This window comes from Diadema antillarum, unplaced genomic scaffold (genome assembly GCF_040938485.1).
Source record: "Diadema antillarum isolate AM-2024a unplaced genomic scaffold, OU_Dant_1.0 scf00000149, whole genome shotgun sequence".
Taxonomy (NCBI): Eukaryota; Metazoa; Echinodermata; class Echinoidea; order Diadematoida; family Diadematidae; genus Diadema; species Diadema antillarum.
In genome coordinates this window covers 439,500-464,565 of record NW_027271038.1, presented here as the reverse complement: position 1 = coordinate 464,565, position 25,066 = coordinate 439,500, and the positions used below count along the sequence as shown (strand labels likewise).

Genomic DNA, 25,066 nt, shown 5'->3' with positions numbered 1-25,066 from the left:
CGCGCAATAGACAAAATTGTGCGAGAAAGCATGATGACTTCTCAGGAAATCTGTGCTCAGTTCACCTGTTTTGCTATTTCTTTCGAGAAAATATTAATAATTTGATTACATGAAAGCTTATGATCTTGATACGTCACAGCAGCAGCGCTGACATACAAACTACAGCCTTTGCTACCTACTTTATTTGCCCGCTTTCACTGTTTCGCAATTTGCAACTACATACCGTAGTCCCACACATGCATTTGCACGTAATGCGGTAAACAATCACATCTCAGTGCTTTGCCTAGTGCAGCGCATTTTACTTTGCAGCCTTACCATGCATCATGTTTTAAAATCCACATAATTCATCCCAGGATACTTATTTGGCATCTAGTCAAAGACAAAATATATATTACAGGTAAAAAAAACAAGTCACAAATTCCACATAACTATGCACTCAAGGCACAGATAGCCTCCTGCACACGCCACGAGACGCGACGCCCGAAATCGAAATGTATTTCAGCAGCAGGTCAACATACAGACGTGACGCCTTGACATACGCTTGCGCTCGGCATCACAACCTTCTCGTTCACCCAATCGAAAACTCCCTATTATAGGAATATACAGGAATCAGCATGTGGTCGGTCAGGCAGTTGGGCGGTCCGTTGCAAATCTTGCATTGCAAACTCCTTCTACATCAATGTTGTTGAAACTAGGGGTACATGATGACATTGAGGTGAAGATGTGCAAGACATGTTTTTTTGTGTGTTTGTCAGAGGAAGTGTTGCCATGGTAACCACAAATTTTCCAAAACCTTGTGGAGTGAGCTACTTCCACAGTATTTAACAAATTATTTCAAATTTGGTATGTAGGGCCTATAATGATCTATAGGTAGAGTTATGCAAGACACTTTTTGTGTTTGTACCTGACAAGGGTGTTGCCATGGTAATGACATATTAGATTCTTGAAAATCTTGTGGAGTGAATTAATACAATTGTGAAGCAGTCAAACTCACTAGGTACTCACAAGGTACTACTCACATACACACACACACACACATAACCTTTTATCAAACCCTGGTTCAATTCTTTTTCATAGGAATTTTGACTGCGGGAGTGGGGGTATTAATCACCTTTGGTGATACTTCTAGTTGCAGTCAGCACATATTGTAGATGGCAATAATTGACAAATTCTGGCAACGCTCAATATCACAGAGGCAAAACACTTAAGGCCGTGTCACACCTTACCGGGCAAGCTACGCGGGCTTGTTGCGAGTAGGGATTTTCCAGCACGCAGGAGAATTTTCTGTGGGCAGACAAGAATGTTTGCCAGTTTCGCACTTGTGTCTTACCCGCTAGACACGTGCTACTTACCTTCTACCTGCATGTATTCCGTGTGACCTGCGCGAGAGCGTTCGGTCACAAGAGACTTATGGGTACTGCGAAGTACCAGTGTTGGAGTTGCCTGCAAGGTGCTGCCGGTAAGGGTCTCCTACTGGTGTTCTGCGTGTACCTCTGCGGGTGAAGCCCCGCGACTCACTAGGAACAAGTTTTGAGCATGCTCAAGGCCTTGTCATACCGTATCTTGGGATGTTTTACGGGTTGACTTGCAGGGAAACAAATTTGCTACCAGGAGCTGTCCGCAGTTGGTCCGCACCTGACAGTACTTATCGCTTATCTCGCCCGTAGTTGCCCAGAGGTGCGCGCACAAGTCTGATTTACCTGCAGCCAAGTTTTGAGCGTGACCAAAACTTTTTCCAGGGGAGTTGTGGGGATTTCCTGCAGAGGTCCATGCAGAACGCCAGTAGGATGCCCTTAGCGGCAGCACCTCGCAGGCAACTCCCATGCAGGTATTTCGCAGTTCCTGCAAGCAGCCAAGATAATGACATTCTGTGTTACTTCTCCCATTCCTTCGGAGGAATTCCTTCTCTGAGTTGTCAGCCCCCATGCGCCTGCCACGCAGGTCACACAGAATGCCCGCAAGTAGAACTTAAGTAGAATGCGTCCAGCAAGTAAGACACATGCACTGACTCGCCCAAATCCTTGTCCGCCCTCAGAAATTGTCCAGTATGCTGGAAAATCCCCACATGCAACAAGCCTGCGTAGCTTGCCCGGAAAGGTGTGACAGGGCCTAAACATGGTTGCGGGTAAAAAGATTGTGTGCGCACCTCCGGGCGACTACGGATGAGATACATGCTAGGTAATGTCATGTGCAGGTCATCTGCGGGAACCTCCAGGTAGTAAAAAAAGTTCTTCGCAAGTCACATGCAAGGCTTGCCCAGAAAGGTATGACATGGCCTTTACAGATACTATTGATATTGTCTAGCGATATGCCGCCTGATCTTTGGGTTGATTTCTGCACAAAAACCAAATTGCAGGCACGCCGTGCAAGATATTTCACAGCAAAGATGGTTTAGAGCAGAGCTTCGCAACGCTCTGCGACGCACTGTCAACTTTGTTTCACAGTTTGCCCAGCCACTTGGCTGTCAGTGCTACTGTTCTTCGTTCAAAAGCTGACGTCATCCAAAAGAGAGCTGAAATCGTAGCTGTCTTTTGCTCAGGAAAGCAAAAAGAATACAGTTTTTTGATTCCGTCTGATTGTATTACAGTTAGTCTTCAGGTATCCAAACTGATATAATGACATCGCTCATGCTCTTAGCTTTCTATTGATGTATGATTTGCCGTATTTCAGAAATTTCAACAGGTAGTTGGTTTAACAATACATTTTTATGGAGGTGTATGATTATTAGCTCACCTGGAGCTATTGCGATTGCTCTTCATCCAGCGTGCGTCGTTCGTCGTCCGTTGTGCGTAAACTTTTTACATTTTCATCTCCTTCTTGAGAATCCCAAGACCGATTTTCACCAAACTTGGCAGGTAGCATCCCTAGGGGGATAGGATCTCAATTTGTTCAAATGGGCTCCATGCCCCACCTGGGGGGCCCCCAGAGGGGGGGGGGTCCAAACTCCCCAAAATTAAGAAATCTTTAAAAATCTTATTCTCTAGAACCAGAAGTGATAGAGCTAAGTTAGTATTATGAGTTTATAGTACATTGATGACTGTAGTTTCAAGTTTGTTCATGGCAAAATCAGGGGTGTCCCCCTTGGGACCCAGGGGATGGGGATGGGGAGGGGTCCTAATGGGGCCCAAATTGTACATTTTCATCTTTTTCTCGAAAATGCCATCATGAATTTTCACCAAGCTTGGCAGGTAGCATCCCTAGGGGGATAGAATATCATTCCCATCAAATGGGCACCATGCCCCACCTGGGGGGCCCCAGGGGGCCCAAATTGGGGCCTAAATTGTAATTTTTCATCTTTATTCTTGAAAACCCCTTTATGAATTTTCACCAAACTTGGTAGGTAGCATCCCTAGGGGGATAGAATCGCAATTCCATCAAATGGGCACCATGCCCCACCTGGGGGGCCCCAGGGGGTCTAAATTGGGGCCTAAATTGTATTTTTTCATCTTTTTCTTGAAAACCCCTTTATGAATTTTCACCAAGCTTGGCAGGTAGCATCCCTAGGGGAGAAAGAATCTCAATTCCATCAAATGGGCACCATGCCCCACCTGGGGGCCCCCACCCTCCCCCCCCCCCCCCCCCCCCCCCCCCCCGCAGTAAGGAATCTTTAAAGATTTTCTCTAGAACCAGAAGGATACGTTAATACAATGAGTCAGTATATTGATGACTGTTGTTTCAAGTTTGGTCATGGGGGAATCACCTTCCCCCCTTGGGACCCCCCCCCCCCTCCCGAGACCCAAGGGAGTGGGGTGGAATGGGTCCAAATAGTGGTGTAAATTGCACATGTTCATAATCGTTGAAAAACCCCTTGATGAATACTCACCAAAATTGACAGGTTGCATGCCAGGGAGTTAAGATCTCAATTTGTTCAACAGGGCACCATGCTCCCCTTTGGGGACCCTAGGGGAGCTAATCCCCCCGCCCCCAACATTAAGGAATATTTACAATTCTTCTCTAGAACCAGACTTGATAAAGCAAAGTTACTTTGTAATTGTACGTTGATGACTGTAGTTCCAAGTTTGTTCAGTGCAGTGCCCCCCCCCCCCCCAAAAAAAAAAAAAAAAACTTGGGGGGGGGGGGGAGGCAAACGCACCTCCGAAATAAGGAATATTCAATGATATTGTTCTCTAGAATCAAAAGTGATAAGGCCTTAAGTCTTTTTTTTTTTTCAAAACTGCATAGTCCAACATTCTAAGTACAGTGTACCTTGCAGGTGTTTTTACCAGTGTGATGGATGCAAATGGACACCATGCCCCCAGCTCTCAAAGCTACCCCATCACAAGTTTCCAATGCTCTTAGGTAAGAGTCTGCCAGAATGCATGGAAGGTGAACTTGCAATACTCACGTGAGCGCGAGACCCCCAGGTCTCTTGTGTATTGTTTGTTTGCTGTGGTTGTTTTTGTAATGAGTGATATCAATAGATTTGAATCTTTATATTTTTGCTCTTGGGAGTCATCACATGCATTGTAGTTCACAAAGCTTGTACAAAACTAACACAAAAAGGGAAAGATGGTTATAGTTGTTACCGATTTCCTGTGTTCCCAACAGAAATGGCATCCTGGTTAGCAGTCAATGGCCCAATCTCCATAGGTATCAATGCTTTTGCCATGCAGTTCTACATGGGAGGCATTTCACACCCCTGGAAGATCTTCTGTGACCCAGAATCACTGGATCATGGTGTCCTCATAGTTGGCTATGGAGTGAAAGGTGGGTAACGCTTGCTTCATCTGATTGTGATAAGACAGTTACCAGGATGCAAACATGTGCTTGTGCATGTGTACACTGTATGTGTGTAGTAAATGTGTATGCACAGGGCTTCATTTCACACTGGCATTTTTTTATGCCTGTGCCAACGAAGTGGCCGGAGGCATTATGTTTTCGGGTCGTCCGTCCGTCCGTACGTCCGTACGTCCGTCCCGTTTTGTTTTTGTCGATATCTCAAGAACCGTGAGGTGGTTTTGCATCAAACTTGGTATGAGGGTATATCCTGGGGGGATAATACTTTGTTTGGATTTTAGGGTCATGGGGTCAAAGGTCAAAGGTCATAGATTATTTTGTGAAAAAAAGGTTGAAATTTCATGTTTTTCTCCATATCTCGCAAATGGTTCAAGGTATCTTCATGGAACTTAGTATATATGCATGTACGGATGGGCAGTGATTATCTAGGGAAGTTGGGGGTCATGGGTCAAAGGTCAGGGGGTCAAAGGTCAAGGTCAACTCCTCAAAATATCACTACTTTCCGTATATTTATGCAATGCCTGAAGGATTTTTTTAAAAACTTGATGTATGCATGTATAACCCAATATATATTCTGTGGGAAGTTTCTTGCCAAAAGGTCATAGGTCATTTGTGACAAACCTGTCATATCAATATTTTCCCAGTTAAGTGAAACTGTCATCACACATTGTGAAGACATTATACTATACACCTATTAGGAGAACCATGCATCATGGCGGAGGCATACCAGTCGCCGTAGCAACATTTCTAGTTTGTATCTGGCAAGGCAGTCAATATCTCAGAGGTGGAGAATGAATGCGAAACAGTTGTGAAACTCCAATTATGAGTTGAAATACTATATGCAGGGCTGTACACAAACCCTTTTTCACTACTGGTCCATTCCTGCAAAAGTTACTGGTCCGACAGTGATTTTTGTCGAGCCCACCAGAGGTGCAGGGAGACTAAGGAGTCGCCTGCGACGTCTGTCCGTCCGTTGTCCGTCGTCCATCCATAACACTACAAAAACTTGAATAACTCTCTACTGGTGATGAGGACTTTAATTTCAATCAAACTTGGAGAGAAGAATGGTTATACAAAGTTACTCAATTTACCAAACATGAAGTTCACCTCAAGGTCAAAGGTCACAGGCAGGGTCAATGAACTTTAGGGCCCAATGTTAAGTTTTTATGACGCGTTTTGATTATGGCTCATAACTTTTGATGTATATGTCCATTTGTGACCAAACTTGGATGGTAGATGTCCCTTGGGGAGTTGAAGGTCACCACAAGGTTACAGGTCACAGACAGGGGTCAACGAACTCTTAGGGCCCAATGTTTTTACGGTGCGTTTCGATTATGGCTCATAACTTTTGATCCCTATTTCCATTTGTGACCAAACTTGGATGGTAGATGTCCCTTGAGGAGTTGAAGGTTACCACAAGGTCAAAGGTCACAGACATGGGTCAACAAACTTTTAGGACCCAATGTTACATTTTATGGGGCATTTTGAGTATGGTTATAACTTTTGATCCATATATGTCCGTTTGTGACCAAACTTGGCTGGTAAATGTCCCTTTGGGAGTTGAAGGTTACCACAAGGTCAAATGTCATAGGTGGGGTCAGTGAACTTCCAGGATATAGAAAAACATTAATTTCTTCTACACGAATGGGCGAGACACATTTTGGCACTTGCCTTGTTATTGGTTTTGGACCGTTGGACCAGTGCCAGTGTGCAACATTGCTATATATATGTGTGTTATGATTTTCATCATGCCATTGATCTAAAGAAATCAATGTGTATGTTTTTGTGGCAGTGTGTGTGTGTGTGTGTGTAACCATATGTATGTTCACATTGTCATGAACACATATACATACCAGTAAATAGTGAAATTATCAGTACATGTAGTAGGAATTATACAGAATGTGTAACCAAGGAGGTTTTATACATGGAGTTCCAACTGGCTGTAACTTATTCAAACAGTTGTCAGATTTCTATTGATGTACAAAAGAATTCCACAGGTGCACTTGTGCCTTTGATGATTGATGTTCCAAGCCGCCTTCTTGCTGAGCAATCTGAAGATTAATTTTGAACGTTATCATAATGTTGGCCATATTTTGCTAAGCTTATCTATTTTTTAAATGAAATGAAATTTCACTTAATAATAAAGCATGTAAAAGAAAAGTCAATTTCGTTCAGAAATTTGCGCAAAAGTGTAAATCAGAGCTGTATTATGTGAAAATGTTTAAAACTGTACCATCCTGGAAAGCTGGTTTTATCACTTTTCGACTTAATTTCCCCAAATGAAACTAACATGTAATAATCTTCAAGTATTATTCTTTATTGATAGATATATCAGATTAGTGCCCGCGTATGCCCAGTCGAGTAATTTTCATTTTCATTTTAGCATTTTTTCCTCAATTTCTGTTCACGCATCCTCTTGTCTGTACCACCCAGCTTTTATAAGAAGGAATAGCGAAAAGTAATTAACATCACAAAGACATATCTTCCTTTGAAAGTGGCTGGTGATTATGCAATGAGACACAAGTCAATTGTCTTCGTATCGGTGCTGCAGATCCTGTTTGTCACATGCTTCAAATATTTTTGAGCGGCGGCTTCAAACATAGATCAAAGGGAATAACTCTGTTGTTACTCCATCTCTTCAATCTCCTTGGTGTAACCACCCGTGTTCTCTTGTGGCATGAGATTCAGCAAAGGCTTTTACATAAAACCTTTTGAATCTGGAGTGAAACAAGATCTCTTTTTTTTCACACAAACACACACACACACACACATACATACAGCTCACAGGCACACTTACATTTTAATGTAAAGAAAAACAAATGGGATGAAATGTATTTCCTTTAATTTGTTTTTGTATGCACACACTCGGACAAACAAATGCATATAGACCCATAGAACATATCCACACTCAGATATGTCTATTTCTTGTGAGTCTTTATTCACCAACAAGTTTGTTTTATATTGCTTATTTGGTTGCAAATAAGTAGGCCTAAAATGGTATGTAATTGTGTTGTTTTTAATCAATGTGTCATCAGCCATTACAGCCCAGCTGTAAAATTCATTAGACCTCTATCCTATTGTGCGATCTCAGTGCAGTGGAGTATTGATAAACACATAGCCATACCTCAGCATGCCATTGCAATCAGTATGCGTACGTTCAAACGGCAATACAGCATCAGCATGCTGTTGGTATGCATGCGTGCAGGTATGCAGTGGATATAACATGTAAGCGTACGCGTGAGTAACACAGAGATAAGTGCTTGGGAAATCATGTGCCGCTGGTAGAGCTGCCAGTTTGTTCCACATGTCTCCATAGCTTTACGAGCAGTGAAGGGACAGATTTATCCACAAATTTCTCATATATCATGTGCAAGTTGAATGAAAATAGATTTGGAAAGAATGTATATTTACGGTAATATTGTATAATGTGCTTTTTCATACATGGGCCCAAAACTATTAAATAGCCTACCAAAATTTCTTAGACAAGCATCTTCTATTGATGGTTTTAAAAAGAATCTTAAGACCTACCTTTTTAATTTGAATTGATAATTGTTTACCCGTATGTATATGTGTACGTATATATTGTTTGTTTGTATATTCTTATTATTTTCTGTGATACTGTTGTAACGTGATACGATATCACTCTGTTCTATAGCGCCATGAGTATCTTTTTAGGTAGAATGAGCGCTTTATAAGAGTCTCTCTATTATTATTATTATTATTATTATTATAATGCATCATGGCGTTGCAACAAAACTTGAAAATAAACTATTTTCAGCCTCTCGTCCCACAGCTATGAGCTCAGGACGCTATAACATTTTTTTTTTTTTCTGTGTGATTGCTCAACTGTGAAGTCATTATGACATCATTTTCTAAAATGTTTCAAGCTCCATTTCTAAACTTTATTTTTCAATAAAAATTGGCAGATGTATAATTCATGTAGTGATCTATATTTTCAATACGTAAAAATTTCAAAATGTTCCATCAAGCTAGAAATCATTTTGCATACGTTTCAGACCATTTTGAGCATTTCCAAATTACACGTGTACTCATCTGCAGGCGCGTAAGTTATGTGTATTTGCGCATCCATAAGGCAAAAATGAATATTCTTGCATGGAATCGGTTTTTAATTTGATAAAGAATATTTTCATTAAATTTCAGGTCTATCAAGTCTATCAGACTTGACATGAAGTCACACATGCCTATCAAATTTAAAATTTTGTGCATTCGTCAATTGGGATTTACAGTGCAAATATGTGGGAAAATGTAAATATTAAATCCATTGTAGCTCGTTAGGATGGACAGTGACCTTCAAATTTTTTACACATTCTGAAAGCTGATGAGTGGTAGATGTGAGCTAATTGGACTTGAAGGTTGGCAAAATGATTAAAGCTTTTGAATTTCTGCATGAAATGAAAATTATAAAATTTCATAATGATGTCATCAGATTTCCAATTCATTCAAGCTCATCTCTCTTATCCTTTGTCAATTTGTACCCAAATTCAGCATGTTGTAGCTGAAATTGTAATTATTATTCAGTGTTGTGACAACATCATTGTGAAAAAATTGATTGAAGTTACCTTTGCAAAATTTGACTTTTTTACGTGTTATCTGTATTACAGTCCTTTTTTCTCGAAATGCCAATTGCCATGACTGTGTTCATCTAGCATTAGCTCACTTATCCTTCCGTGAATATCTCCCACACTTTGATGTGTTGTAGCTTACACTTTGGGTATTTGTGATAATTGTTTCGATATTTGAGTAAATGTCTGGATCAAGTCTTAATTTGGGCCTTCATTGTACAATTTCATCTTCTACTTGAGAATGCCTGGTCAAATTTTAGTAGAGCTGTGTGTAATTTAGATTAGTGACTGCGTGAAAGGTGAACTTGCGATACTCAGGTGAGGGCGAGACCCCTGGGGCTCTTGTTTTTTAATGGAACACAAGTTGACATGACTTTATTCATATAGCAATAGCTCACTTATTCCTGGTTGGATTTCTGCCAGATTTCAATGCTCTGGGATATCATCATGTGGCCATTGCTTGTTAATCACATGTTGCAATCATTTCTAAAGGCCCTGTCACACCTTTCCAGGTAAGCTACGCGGGCTTGTTGTAAGTAGGGTGTTTCCAGCACATAGGGAAATTTTCTGTGGGCAGACAAGGATGTTGGTGATTTCCGTGCTTGCGTCTTACGTGCTAGATGTGTGCTACTTACCTGCTACTTAGTGTGTATTCTTAGTGACCTGCGTAAGAGCTTTGAAACCAATCCATTTTCTGTTATGAGCGACATACAGAGGCTGTGAAGTACCTGCGTTACAGCCGCGAAGTACCCTCGTATGAGTTGCCTGCGAGGTGCTGCCGCTATGGGCCTCCTACTGGTGTTCTACGTGTACCTCTGCGGGCAAACCCCCGCGACTTACCTGGAATGAGATTTGAGCATGCTCAAGGCCTTGTCACACCATGTCTGGGAGGGCATTGCGGGTTGATTTGCAGGAAAACATTTTTGCTACCCGGACCTCCCAGCAGTTGGCCCGCACCTGACAGTACATAGCGCGCATCTCGCCCGTAGTTGCCCGGAGGTGTGCACGCAAGTCCGATTTACCAGCAGCCAAGGTTTGAGCATGACCAAAACTTTTCCGGGTGAGTCGCGGGGATTACCTGCAGAGGTCCACACAGTAGGAGGCCTGTAGCTGCCGCAAGTCACAGGCAGTTGACCCGCTTGAAGTACGTACATTGCCCATGGATTTATGCTTTTGCACTGGAGCGCGTGTCATCTGCATGACATTCTGTGGGACATCTGCCATTTCAAATTCCTTCAGAGGAATTTCTTCACCAAGTTGTCAGCCCTCACTCACCACCCATGCACCTACGCGCAGGTCAAAAGGAATGGACGTAAGTAGAACATAACTAGCACGTAAGCAAGTAAGACACATGTGAAACTCGCCCAAATCCTTGTCCACCTGCAAAAATTGTCCTGAGTGCTGGAAAATCCACTACACACATCAAGCCTGCGTATCTTGCTGGAAAGGTGTGACAGGACCAAAACTTGGCTGTGGGTAAAGAGGACTTGCATGCGCAACTCCAAGTAACTACAGGTGAGATACGTGTTAGGTACTGTCATGTGCGGGTCATCTGCGGGGACCTCTGGGTAGCAAAAATTGTTCTTCGCAAGTCACACGCAAGGCTCGCCCGGAAAGGTGTGACAATGCCTTTAGAATGTGATTGAATTTGAAACTCAGGTTTCAAATTACAGGATTTTGTGCAATACTTTTTGTGAATGAGCAGATCATGAAGCTAATTGTCCACAAGATGATCATCCACAAGATGCCAAGCTTTAATATCTCTTCTCTAATAAACATATAAATCAGAAATTGCATGGCCAATTGCCCCTGATCACAAATTGGATCACCTAGTCTAGTCTAGTTTGGGGAGTTTTGTTTGTTTGTTTGTTTGTTTGTTTTGTTTTGTTTTTGTCAGAGGTATGTGTGAAATATGAATATGCTAGTAATGAAGTGCACCACACAACCCACAGACATAATTTTATATTTCTTTGTTTCTTCTGCCTTCATTTCTGTGTGTGTGTGTGGGATGAAAGCAGATGGAGAGCCATTCTGGATTGTCAAAAACAGCTGGGGCAAAAACTGGGGTGAAGAGGTAAGATGACATCAACTTTTTGTTGTTTTTGGTCACCATCCTTAGCTGCCTGACGATTTGTTACAAATTTCCTTCCATGCCATAACTGGAGGAAGCATTTTTTTAAACTACTAGATGTAAGGTTACATGTTTTGAAAAAATAATACTAATTAATAAAAAAATTTAATAAAAAAAAAATCAAAAAAGATGTATATATATATATATATATATATATATATATATATATATAGTGGGTTTTTTGATTAAAAAGATTTTAAGTATTACATGTCCAACACAGTTCAACAAAGTTCAAATTTCCATTTAAGTCATAGGAAATATGGGTATCTGATAGCTGTACATGAATTGCTTTTGCTATAATATTCGATCAAAGCATTGAATAAATGATCCAGTATGATGTTCTAACTAATACATTGAAACAAAGTATTGATGTCTATTATGGCAAGCAAAGGCATTATATCTACTGTAAAAGTGGATATTTTCGCACGACTAATTTTTTGCACTTGATCCGGTAAGAAGAGTTTTGCGTGTTTTTAATTCTGCAGAATCAAGACAGTAAGAAAAGGAACATATGGCAAGCAAAAGTAATTGCGTGCTTTTATTTTTGCGCTAGTTTCTGGTTGCGCGAAATGCGCAAAAATTTCAGCACCATGAAAATTTCCACTTTTACAGTATTGTCTTTCAGTAGCATGATATTCAATTGTCCTGTCCATTGATTTAAATGATACCATGAAAATAGGCAGTATCCTCATAATTTCTACTTTCTTTCCATCCTGAGACAAAACCAGAGTATGTGTAATTAACTTTTCTATGAGAGTGAAATCAAACATTCTGAACAATAAAAGTTTCTTTAAAACCAAGTGAAATGCGCAGAAATTACATTTACATAAAAGAAGCAATCAGAGTTCATTTGCTTTTTCACAAATCTTCACAAATTGATTTAGAGAGGAGATATCAGTCTTCAACATAAAGGTATTCTATAACTTTCATGCTTTAGCATTGATGACGTTTTAGAAGGTTTCCAAATCATTAGGCATTTTTACCTCAGCCCAATGTTTTGAAATAGCACGCTATTTTCAGAATCTTGAGCTTGGATTTTCGTAACCAGATGACAAAATAGCGTGCTACCTGATAACGTTAATTTAAATTAGCGCACAAATATGAAAGCTTAGCTTGAGAAAATTTCTCGACCCTAACTTGGGAAATTTCTGAAAAAGCGGGATGATTAGCAAACTAGTGTGCTATTTCATAATGTGAATCCACCTCAAGAAATTATCGTGATGCATCCCATCATGCCTAGCGTGTGTGACCCAATCAATCAAGGCAACCTGGACACAAATCGTGGATAAAATTTTGAAGACGTGCGCTCTACCAATGTTGTGTGTGCATGCTCAGCTATCAAATTAGCTCAAAAAAAATTTCGGGTTAATTCTCTTCTGGCTGATGTGAATAGGAAATGAAATAGTGCACTAATTTGTGATTACAAAGTAAATCTCAAGCCTGGATTTTCATCGGGCTGATGTGAAAATGTCTTGACAGAAACTAGAATTGTTATATTGTGCATTTACATACCAATGGGAGAGCGGCGAGGCAGTGATCTCTTCACCTAATCTAATATGCATAGAATATGTAGTTTTTGTCAAGCCCACCGGAGGTGAGGGGAGACTAAAGGTGCAATCACACATGGCGGTTCATGGCGGTTCAGCAAATCGCCGTGCTCCGCCAAAGACCGTGTTTACACCGTACACAAACCCTGGTCATCCGTCACTCATCCGCCATCAACCCTGAGAACTGCGGGAAACCGCGGGGAACTGCCAGAAAAATTAAACATGTTTAATTTTTCGTGGCGGTCTTGGCGGTTTGAAATGGACCGTGTTCACATCGCCGTTCATCGTGTACAGAACGGCATCCTCCGTGTTTGCACGGCAAGATCCGTGATAATACCGTGTTAACACTGTCATAATTTTCAAGCGAAAAGAAACAATGAACTTAACAGAGAATAATGGCTCCGGCGACACTTCGTGGCGGAGCAATAAAGAATGGAGAAAAAAAGCAAAGATGAACCCATAATGCAAGATCGGGTAAATATATTGAATGCTATAGTTTCCTTATTTCTTTAACACATATACAGTAACAAATAAAGTTTCATGTTCAAAAAGGTGTTACGTATGTTGAATACTACATTATTTACATTAAAAGGTAAGTTCATAATTTTATTAAAGCTTAACAGCTTTTAAGATGGCCAGCAACGTGAACCTGATAAGTTATACACAGAAAACTTATGTAAATATGTTGGGTTCTGCTTCCGTGATTATATGTATGCCTTTTTGATACAGATATGTTGAAACTTAAGAGAGTAGAGGGAAAAGCAATGTTGAAACTTGAAAAAAAAACCCCCACCGTTATTATGTTACGTGAACCTGTAAGTAAAGAGGAAACTATGCACACATACTGTATATAATGCTTCTTTGATAATACATTGATTAATGTGCTATGTCTTTTTATTGACTGTTGTTAAAGATATTATTATATTATCATCATTGCCGTTCTTATGTAGCGCATAATACCTTGGGCAAGGTCTCTATGCGCTTTAGAGGGGGAACAAAAAAATAAACAGGAAAAGGTAATTTCAGAAACATCAACATGCTGCATAAATCATCATCTACAATCACTATGTAACTATTTTAACAGATAGGTTTTTAAAAACATTTTAGACTTATTGATGGCCCACTTGCATGTTTTATCACTTGGGGTGCTGTTCCACAGTTCTGGGACGGCATAAACCATGTTTGCCAGAGCAGTTTGTTGTAATGGATCGAGGGCATCACATACAGATTCCCCTTACGATTTAGGAACTCTCATAGGCTCATAATTATTTCACAAGGAGCTGTGAAAGGTAAGAAGGAGCAATTTTGTGAAAACATGGATAAACAAGCAACAAGATCTTAAATTCAATACGCGAAATGATAATGTGAAAACTTAATAAAAAAAGAGAATTGTTGAAACAAGCAAGTACTTGTACATCACTTGATAAATAAACCTGCAAATGAACAGGAGACTTTGGAAACTATGTTGGATTCTGCTTTGATATGTATGTCTTTTTAATGACAGTTAATATAGATATTCTGAAAATTGAAAGAGAAAGAGAAAAAGCATGTTGAAACTTGAAGATAAATTGTTGCATCACTTATATCAATCTGTAAAACACAGGGGGCTACAACATTTCATAATTTCTTTAAAATTGTGTTCACCTAACAAAGCAAAACGCTCCTTGTTGAAACCTATTGAGGACAAGTAAAGGGCTATGATTGCATCCAACTACATGGGCTTGGTAGGACTCCTCCACCTGCCGGGGCGATCCGTGTTACTACCGCGTCAATCCGTGTTACTACCGCATCAATCCGCGTTTGCTCCGTGTTCAAAACGTGTTCAAAACGTGTTGAAAACGTAGTCAAAGTGCTTTCCGCCATCATTGGGACACGGTTCACGGTGGTTTGAGAAACGCCATGAACCGCCATTTAAACGGCGATGTGTGATCGCACCTTAAGGGATCGCCTGCGGCGTCTGTCCGTCCGTCGTCTGTCCGTAACGCTATAAAAACTTGAATAACTCTGTACTCTGGGCTTCATTTTGAATCAAACTTGGAGGGAAGAGAGGTCATACAAAGTTTTACCTTTTACCAAGTATGAAGGTCATCTCAAGGTTAAAGGTCACAGATAGGGGTCAATGAACTTTTAGGGCCCAATGTTAAGTTTGTAGGGCGCGTTTCGATTATGGGCCATAACTTTTGATCCGTAAGTGTATATGTGACCAAACTTGGATGGTAGATGTACCATGGGAAGTTGATGGTCACCACAAGGTCAAAGGTCACAGGCAGGGGTTAATGAGCTTTTAGGGCCCAATGTCAAGTTTTTAGGGCGCGTTTCGATTATAGGTCATAACTTGTGATCCATAAGTCCGTTTGTGACTATACTTGGGTGGTAGATGTCCCTTGGGGAGTTGATGGTCACCACAAAGTCAAAGGTCACAGGCAGAGGTCAATGAACTTTTAGGGCCCAATGTTAAGTTTTTAGGGTGCATTTTGATTATGGACCATAACTTTTGATCTGTAAGTCTATTTGTGACCAAACTTGGATGGTAGATGTACCTTGGGGAGTTGATGGTCACCACAAGGTCAAAGGTCACAGACCGGGGTCAATGAACCTTTTGGGCCCAATGTTAAGTTTTTAGGGCGCGTTTTAATTATAGGTCATAACTTTTGATCCGTAAGTCTATTTGTGACCAAACTTGGATGGTAGATATACCTTGGGGAGTAGATGGTCACCACAAGGTCAAAGGTCACAGACTGGGGTCAATGAACTTTTAGGGCCCAATGTTAAGTTTTTAGGGCACATTTTTATTATGGGTCATAACTTTTGATCCGTAAGTCTATTTGTGACCAAACTTGGATGGTAGATGTACCTTGGGGAGTTGATGGTCACCACAAGGTCAAAGGTCACAGTCAGCAGTCAATGAACTTTTAGGGACCAATGTACTGTGCATTTGATTTAATTATGACTCCTAACTTATGATCCATAGGTCTATTTGTGAACAAACAAAAAAAGAAAGGTGTTGTACGTTTGTGGGCAAGACACATTACGACACTTGCCTTGTGATCAATATGATTGGTCTGTAAAGAAAACTAGCATACCTAAAATTCCATAGCTGTCTTTTTGTTATCCAAGTGTACTCAAATTGTCAGTCTTCTTTTTGTACAGCTGTCCTCTTCTTGTAAAGTGACTTTGCTTTGACTGCATACGAGAGTTTCTTTGTAAGCTCTTCCATCTGTGGTTCATATGGTAATAGCCATTTAAGTGTGCCTCGAGTAATTCGTTTAGCAGTGCTTTAAAAGAACAAGACAGAAACTGATATGTAGTTTGGAAATTACAATGTCTTTCACAGTTAGACTGCAATGTAAGCCAATTATAACATGTAAACCATGTTTAGAGAATTTTGTACAGTGCATACATTGCAGTTGCTAGAGTTTAAGAGGTAGTAGTGCACATTTGAATGATCTGATTCTTCTCCTTATGTTTTAATTGGCAAATTTCATGGGTGCCATAACATCAGTTGATATATAGTTTTACTAGATTAACGTATAGAATCAAGCATTAATTGCGAGAGTTCTTTACACACATTTTTCTAACATCATTTGATGCCAGGGTTACTATCTTGTGTACCGTGGAGATGGAACGTGCGGCCTCAACTTGGATAACACATCATGTATTGTGTCATAAGAAGACCACACAGTGAAGTGTTTGTTTGAACCCTAGAGGCTGGAGGCAGCAGGGAGCACACACTGTAGGCACTGCCAGGATATCATATTAAGAGACCATTGAATTAAAGGGCAAATCCAGTTCAAATATAACTTAGTCTGATAAGAAAGAGTAAAATATACGAGTTCAACGGTATAATTTTGTTCGAAATCTGATGAAAAATAAGAAAGTTATGACATTTTGAAGTTTTGTTATTGGGGGGTGGGGAACAATTCTTGAACAGTCAATATGAATATGCAAATGGCAAAGTGAGCATGTCATTCCCTCACAACTTGCCATATAGTTTGAACATAAAATTATGAAATTTCCAGTTTTTCATTCAAATGCAATTATGCCCGACGCTCAAATCCTGGTATATCTAACTCATCACTATTCTGAAGTTATTCAATCAGGAATAACATCATGTTTCAGACTTCAATGACAAACACATTGAGTTTTCGTCATTTTTATGTACACGATCAATGGAAAATTGTGAGGGTATGACATGGGTAGCTCACTCATTTGCATATTCATATCCACTGTACAAGAACTGTTTTGCAGAGATTAGCACAGCTTCAAAATGTCATAACTTCCTTATTTTTCATCCGATTTCAGTGAAATCTTTACGGCTGAACTCATAAGATTTTACTCTTTTTTTTTGATCAGTCTAACTTATAGTTGGACTGGATTTCCCCTTTAAGAAAATTCGAAGTATTTACACTTTTCTAGAATGATTAAAGAACACTTTGACTTCATACCTCTTTCAGGAAGCAGGGGGGGGGGGAATGTACCCTAATCAAATGTCAGTTACAAGTCAATGGATTGTATGCTTTTCATAGTAAATGAAATTTTGTGGAAGCCTTATTATATTATTTTGATGTCCAAAATGATGTCATGAGCTGTAGTAGACTTCTTGACAAGCAATGACAGCTCTGAAACTTTAAAAATTCTTAACTTCTGGAATGGATTGTCCATATTTTTTTTTTTAACTTTCATTGATGTGTTGGACTAATATTGCTGCTTTCACTAAGTCAACATTAATACATGGGCTTTGATTTCCTTTAATGCTTGAATGTCATTCTTTTAAAAGTTATGAAAGATGATTAAATAAAAACAAACAAACAAATCAGCATCATGGATATAGTTCCCTTAACATTTACATTGGTGTGATAGATAACCACTGTCAGCCAAAGTATGATGTGTTTGTTGGCAGCCAGGATCCTGCAACTTTCACCCCAAACATACCTCACACCTACTGAAAATGATTTTGACTATACGTTGTACCAGCATCTACTTTGAAGTTACATTATACCTTGTGACTTAAAGAGTGTCATTTAGCCAAAGCTGTGATACCCATTAAAGCTGCAGTGCATACTCTTGCTTAACAAGTGTGTAGACAAGGGAAATTCTATCAGACTCAGGCAAATAGAGACAAGTCCACCAACATAAAATAAAGCTTGCTGACATTGATTTGTGGTATAGCTGCACTATTATATGCACTTGTGCCATTATCGACCAATTTTCATTTTAGTGATCATGACAATGTGTGATGAAGCAGTACCTTGTTCTTAAAATGTTTTGATAATTTGTTGTAACAAACAAAGATTTCCATTCTATGCAGATACAGATAATTTCAATCAGGACTTGGGAGTATGTACAAAATTTCACTATATATAATTTGTTACAACATGTACCTTCTAATCAAGGATAGTGTGTGATTAGTGAGAAATTAGTATAAACATTGTAATGAGATTGTTACCAGCAACTGCTTATTTCACGAGAGAAAGGTTAGTGAATTAGGTGACCAAGGGTGTTTTTGTGTTTGCATGTGTGTACAATGAATATTGTTGTAATGAATGTAGAAATAAGATCAAGCAAGTCAAGTAAAATGTGAGTATTTTGAGAAAACAGAAATCAAACAAGGTACATGTATAATTAAATGACTGAGCTTCAACCAACCTTGAATTGTAGAGGGCAAGCTTTCGTCCTCTCCTGAGGACTTTCTCAAGCCTTATGCAGAGTGTTGTCTTGCTGCCGTTGCCTGTCTTTATTATTCATCATCCCCAGCCGATGAAAGTTTTTAGTATCAAGGTACATGTAGTATTGTAGTACCAAGATATCATTTCATAAAATAATTAAATAGTAAAAACATAATGAAATCAAGCAAGTCAAGTCAAATGTGATTATTATGAGAAAACAGAAGTCAAACAAGGTACATGTAGTTCCAAGATATCATTTATAAAATGATGAAATAATGAATACATGTACAGCCTATCATTTGATTTAATTCAAATTGATTTCTAAGTACAATAACAAAATTGACAAACATGTGTGACACAACTTGAGATTTTGTAGCATGTCCACAGACCTTTTCCATCCCTCTCCTTTTCCTTGCCTATTCTTCCCTGCTCCTCTTTCCTCATTCTTCGTTGTCCAGTATCTGTCTGAGTGCGTTTCCTCAAGTTCTGTTATTTCTGTGTTTTGTGTTGTTATTGTTGTCGTTATGTTTTTTGTGGCCGATTGCATATCTTCCTTTCCGTTCAATTTTCCTGGTATACCTGGCCCCATAGTGTCTGTGCCACAATTGTGATATGTTATATAGTTTATATGTTTGCATTCTAAAATTTTAGTAAGTAATGTTCATACTATCAGCATCATATATCAATGAGTAAATGTACAATAGTATATAGAAGAATTGGTATAACAAATTGGTGCTGTTGTTGTTTTGTTCCAGTGTTCCACGTCTTACAAGCTTGGCTTTCTTAGTGGAACACTGTTTTCCATCATTGTGATTATTTACTATTTTTGTTGCCATGGCAAAGTGCATTGTTTCTTTTTTATGACATCATTCATGCATATACTTTATATTGTATTTGAAAAAAAAATCCTTTATCAGACGAGTGTAAGAAAAATGAAAAAATTTTATCACTTTGGATTATGTCAACTTTTTCTTTTCTTTTTGATGATGGAAATAAATACACAATTGAATTGAATTGAACTGAACTTCTGTAAAAGTGGAAATTTTAATGTTGGAAAAACGCATTTACAAACCAGCACAGAACTAAAAGCATGCAAATATTTTTGCTTGTTATATTAACCACTACTGAATGTTTGGATTCTGTGGAATTACAAACACGTGAAAATCTTCTTACCCAGCCAAGCACAAAAAAATTACTAGCTCAAATATTTCTCCTTTATAGTATGAAATACAATGTAATCCCTGTTGCAAACCAGGCATGTAATAATGTATGTGATTTTTGTAACAAAGGAATTTTAGTGCATTGTCCTTTACAATTCAAGCCATTGTGGTAAGAAAATTTACGAGTATAAAGTTATGTTTTATTTTTACAGTATGGCAACACTTGATGTGTAGATGACATTTAATGTGTAAAATAATGGCATAGGAAGAATGTATTATAATGTCACTTAAAAAGAAGAAAAAGTATATATATATATATATATATATGCAATGTATGTTTCATGTACCTGTATTCAATAAAATCCTTTTTACATACTTTTCTAATTGCTGTTTGACAAATCATGTGGTTTTGCTTCATGATGTGTAATACATATACTGTTTATCAATCCCAAGGCCAGCAGACCTTACCGTAGGGATAAGCAGTCACAGTAATTTTTGTTGTTTTCGGTTTGAGGGGAGACACCTTCGTCTTGTATGTCTGTATGTCATGTTTTTGTTTTTCTTTTGATTTGTGATTTGTGATTGCTTGGATGGGGGTCATATGACATTAATTGTATTTGTGATATTTAAAGTCATGTACATGTACTTTAACCACAAATTCCTATGTGGTGCGATATTCATGCTTGTCAGTCTTTGTGGATTTTCATTGGTGCTAGGCCTCAAACATTTTTTAACCAAATTTACATTAGGCATGCTACAGGGATATAAGTAGGACAGGTAATCAGGCCAATGAAAAGGAATGACAAAAGCGTTAAAGTCACGGTCAATTTCCAGTGTTTCAGTGTGTAATGATTTAAATCACATATACACTAAGCAAAAAAAGGAAGTAAACACTTTTTCAAGTTTCTCATAGAATATTTTGCTAAAAGTTAATGTATTTATCTATATTCCATATGAATCGTAGTTTGATTCGTATCAACCTATTAGGTCAATAAAAAGGGAAACTTTACACATGAGTGAACATCTATATTTTTCCCTTAAAAGGCACAAAAGTAAAAATTTCAAAAATGAACAAGTTGTCATCCATGCGTAAGTGCTCATGTAACAATAAGAACAAAAGACAAATTCAACACAATGGAAAACATGAATTGCAAAAATAAATGTATGATCACGATAATATCTTCGAAGCCTAAAAGATCAATAAAGACCAAAAATAATGGAGGAAAATGAAGAATCTTCCCTCAAATCTAAATTCAAATGACATGAGAGAAGCAATATTAACAAAAAGTGGCAGGAATTTGAATTTATTTCTCAAATTAGGAAACTTGTAAATTATATTTGGTTCTTGAATTTGTCTCACGAATTCTTGAATTACTAAATTAAAAGAATAAAATAAAGATATTCTGCTTCATTTAGTCATATTTGTACCCTCACTCCCTATGTCATTTGAAGTTTGAGTTCACAGAAGATTCTCCACTTTTTTTTAGGTTATAAAGAGATAAAGACAATGAAAACTTACTTTTGCTACTGTAATTCATTCATGTCTCTCATTGTGTTAAACTGGTCTTTTGTTATATTTAAGGGCATTTGCGAATGAAAGATAGCATGTCAATTTTTACAGTTTTTATGCCTCCGCCACGAAGTGGTGCCGGAGGCATTATGTTTTCGGGTTGTCCGTCCGTCCGTCCTTCCATCCGTAATGAATTTTGTGGACAGCATAACTAAAAAACCTTTTGAGGTATCCTAATGAAACTTGGCATGTATGTGTATTAGGGAGTGAAGTTGTGCCTATCAACTTTTAGTTGCACATGATCAAGGTCAAAGGTCAAGGTCAAATACGTAAAATTTCTCTATTTCCACCATATCTATGCAATGCCTGAAGATATTTTCTTAAAACTTAGTGTATACATGTATTACCCAATTAAGATTCTCTGGTGAAAGTTTGTGGTCATGAGGTCAAAGGTCAAAAGGTCAAATAACAATATTATTAAAACTTCACTTTCTTCTCCGTAACTTGGAAATTGTTCAAGGTACAGGGTATCTTCATATAGTATATATACATGTACTGACCGGCAGTGATTATCTAGAGAATTTAGGGTTCATGGGGTCAAAGGTCAAGGGCAACACTTTAACATTTTACTATTTCCCTCATATTTATGCAATGCCACTATTGCCAGCAGGATTATTTTTTTTTACACTTGGTGTATGCATGTCTAACCTAATAGAGATTGTCTGGAAACTTTTTTTTTTTCGTTTGTTTGTTTTTTGTTTTTTGCCTAAAGGTCAAAAGGTCAAAGATCAAGGGAAAGTGCTGAACAAACCTTTTCCTCCATATCTCAGAATTGGCTCAAGTTATCTTGAAACTTTCTACATATTTATGCATGTTCTGCCTGACTATGATTATCGTATGAATTTTAGGGTCAAAGGTCAGATGAAATGGTAACAATGTACTTTTCAATACAGAAATTGCACTTTTTCTTCATACCTTGAAAACTACTCAATGCATAAACTTATGAATGGGCAAAGTCAAGTTAAAGTCCTTAAATTCCCAAATACATGCTCTCCTTTTCATCCAGTTAAATCTAGGTCAAGGAAGGTGAACATTCAACACATTTGTGACAAACTTGTCATTTTAATATTTTGCCAATTTTGTGAAAATGTAATCACACATTGTCCACATGTACTATAGACCTATTAGGAGAATCATGCATTATGGCGGAGGCATACCAGTCGCCTTAGCGACATTTCTAGTTACTTTTGTGCCTTGGAGGACAAAAACGAATGAGTTCACTCATGCGTAAAGTTTCCCTTTTATGTTGACCAACTAGGTAGAGAGCCAATTACATTACCGTAAATATTGTATATAATACATTGATTTTCATCAAAATCTATGAAAAATATGAACTCGAAAAAGTGCTTACTTTCTTCTCTCTTTTTTTTTTTTCATGCATGGCTGCTGGTTCCAGGTGCGAGTTTTTCAGGGGTAAAGGGAGAATTTGTAAGAGTCCGTTGTTGCTTCGGGGACACAGAGCCGAGTATATGATATCTTCTAGTGATGTTTGGAGCTTGGTTTATGAAGACGATGAGGAAGACGAATGCTGACTAGCTGGTAGCGTATTTTTAAAACATGGTGCTTTGTGCAAGGAGACGATATGTGCTGACCCCATCGCAGCATAGAGACAAACCTTGAAGCTGAAGTGGATCTCCTTATGTATAGTCGCAGGTGATTAAGCGAGCAAGACTTGTTACAAAAGGCGTTTTCACATCAGCCAGATAAAAATCCAAGCTCGAGATATTCTTCGCGATCGCAAATTAGCGCGCTATTTCATTTCCTATTCACATCAGCCCGAATTGTTTTTTTTTTCCCGAGCTAATTCGACAGCTGAGCATGCGCAAACAGTGTCGGGTATACCAGTAGAGCGCGCTCTTTCAAAAAAAATTACCCGCGTGATCGCCATTTTTGTGTGCGGGTTGCCTCAACCGATTGATCGATTACACTACACGCACGTTTTGTTTATTAGTTGTTCCGATCTCGCTGATTTCCTGCTCTAGATTTGTTCAGTTTTGTGTTTTATTGTATTCATTCATCGGTCATGGAAGTTGACGAAACCCTGCTTAATATTATGACGCGAAAGAGAAGACGCCTGAGGAGAGGAATCGTGAACGATTCTTCGAATTTGTGAAGAGAAGGAACCGTTCATTTCTTCTGCTCACTGCCATGGTGTTCACGTTGTTTCCAGCGGGAGAACTGCGATTCCCCCGTCTCACTAGGCTCGCTAGGCATGATGGGATGCATCGCGCTATTTCTTGAGGCGATTTCACATTGTCAAATAGCGAGCTAGTTCGCAAATTATCCCGCTATTTCAGAAATTTTCTCATTAGGCGTGTCTTCATCAGCCCGAAGTTCAAACTAGCGGGACATTTTGCGGTCTTAGAAAATAGCCCGATACAGCAAATGTGCGTCTTCATCAGCTCGAACAGCCTGCTTCGGGAAATTAGTCCGAAAATTGACGCATGCGCACTTTACAATATTACTCTGCCTGGCTCGCGGTTCGAAAGTGGATTCCCCCGCTCAAAATCTCCTATATCACCGTATGTACGATTCTACAACCAGAGAGGTGAGCAGTACAGCAAATTCTCTCCAAAGGGATATTGATAACGCTACTCTTTCTTCTGTCCAGTGAGGCATCTTATATGAAATTAACGAATTGCAATGTTTAAACAAATCCAAAATGCACACAATCTGCAAGAATCTTCAGCTAAGGTAGAGTGGACCAGAAGAAGAAGTTTACAAAAAAACAGCTAGCATGCACGGCACTGAGTTTTAATAGGGAGGTGAGTGAAATCACCTCCCTGGTTTTAAAGATGACAAAAACAGTAGGCCTATAGTATACACACATGTGATCCTTGAATACACCGTGCGTGTAATGTACTAGACACAATCACTAGCTGCTTGTACATGCGCTTTCCATTGCCAGCTGGCTAACCAGAAGCGTGGAGGGATCGAGAACATTTCGGGCTGATGGAGACGCACCCAAGATAGCGCGCTATTTCACGAATTAGCGCTCTAGTTGACGAACTAGACCAAGATTTTGGGGGAAATTTTCCCTATCAAATAGCGCGCTATCTGCGTCTTCACTACACAGATAGCGCGCTATTTTGACATCGGACTAGTTTGGTAACCGCAAGATAGCGCGCTATTTTGAAACTTCGGGCTGATGAAGACACGCCTGATCAGAGCGATAAGATTAGCGCGCTAATTTGTATTCACATTATCAAATAGCGCGCTATTTCGTGATCGGGTTAATTTCCCATGTCAGAAAATAGCGCGCTATTTCGAAACATCGGGCTGATGTGAAACGCCTATAGAAAGAGCTGTACTCCTCTTTCCCTTGAAGCATGTATAGGTTTACCTGAAACCCCTAAATACTGAAGAATCAAACGAACAAACAAAAGCATTGTAACTGAAATCCAGTCTCCACTAGTTACCGAACAGAAATGATAACTCCTCCTTTAGATGTTACAGTGTAGTTGATCCTGTATAGTCTGTTTAAACTGGACGACGACAAAGGTGCTGTAATGCGTCAGACAATTAGAACGACCAAAAATTGCATGGGACCTCCCTCTGTATATTATATCGGACAACTTTGAGTAGCAAAAATTATTTACCAACCACAATTTTTCCTGACATTTTCACCGTCATTTTGCTACTGTGTATCTAGCTATATAGGAAACACGGACT

At 39.0% G+C, this 25,066-nt stretch overlaps 1 protein-coding gene across 1 annotated transcript in view; it reads left to right on the top strand.

Moving 5' to 3' along the window:
• LOC139721759 (cathepsin L-like) overlaps positions 1–20,111 on the top strand; it is a 133,069-nt gene extending 112,958 nt beyond the window's left edge. The window contains exons 7-10 of the mRNA XM_071633084.1: positions 4,549–4,707; positions 11,339–11,394; positions 16,593–18,608; positions 18,777–20,111. Coding sequence (XP_071489185.1) covers positions 4,549–4,707; positions 11,339–11,394; positions 16,593–16,667 — 290 coding nt within the window. The 3' untranslated portion in view covers positions 16,668–18,608; positions 18,777–20,111. The remainder of the gene's footprint in view (positions 1–4,548; positions 4,708–11,338; positions 11,395–16,592; positions 18,609–18,776) is intronic.
• The last annotated feature ends 4,955 nt before the right edge of the window (positions 20,112–25,066 follow it).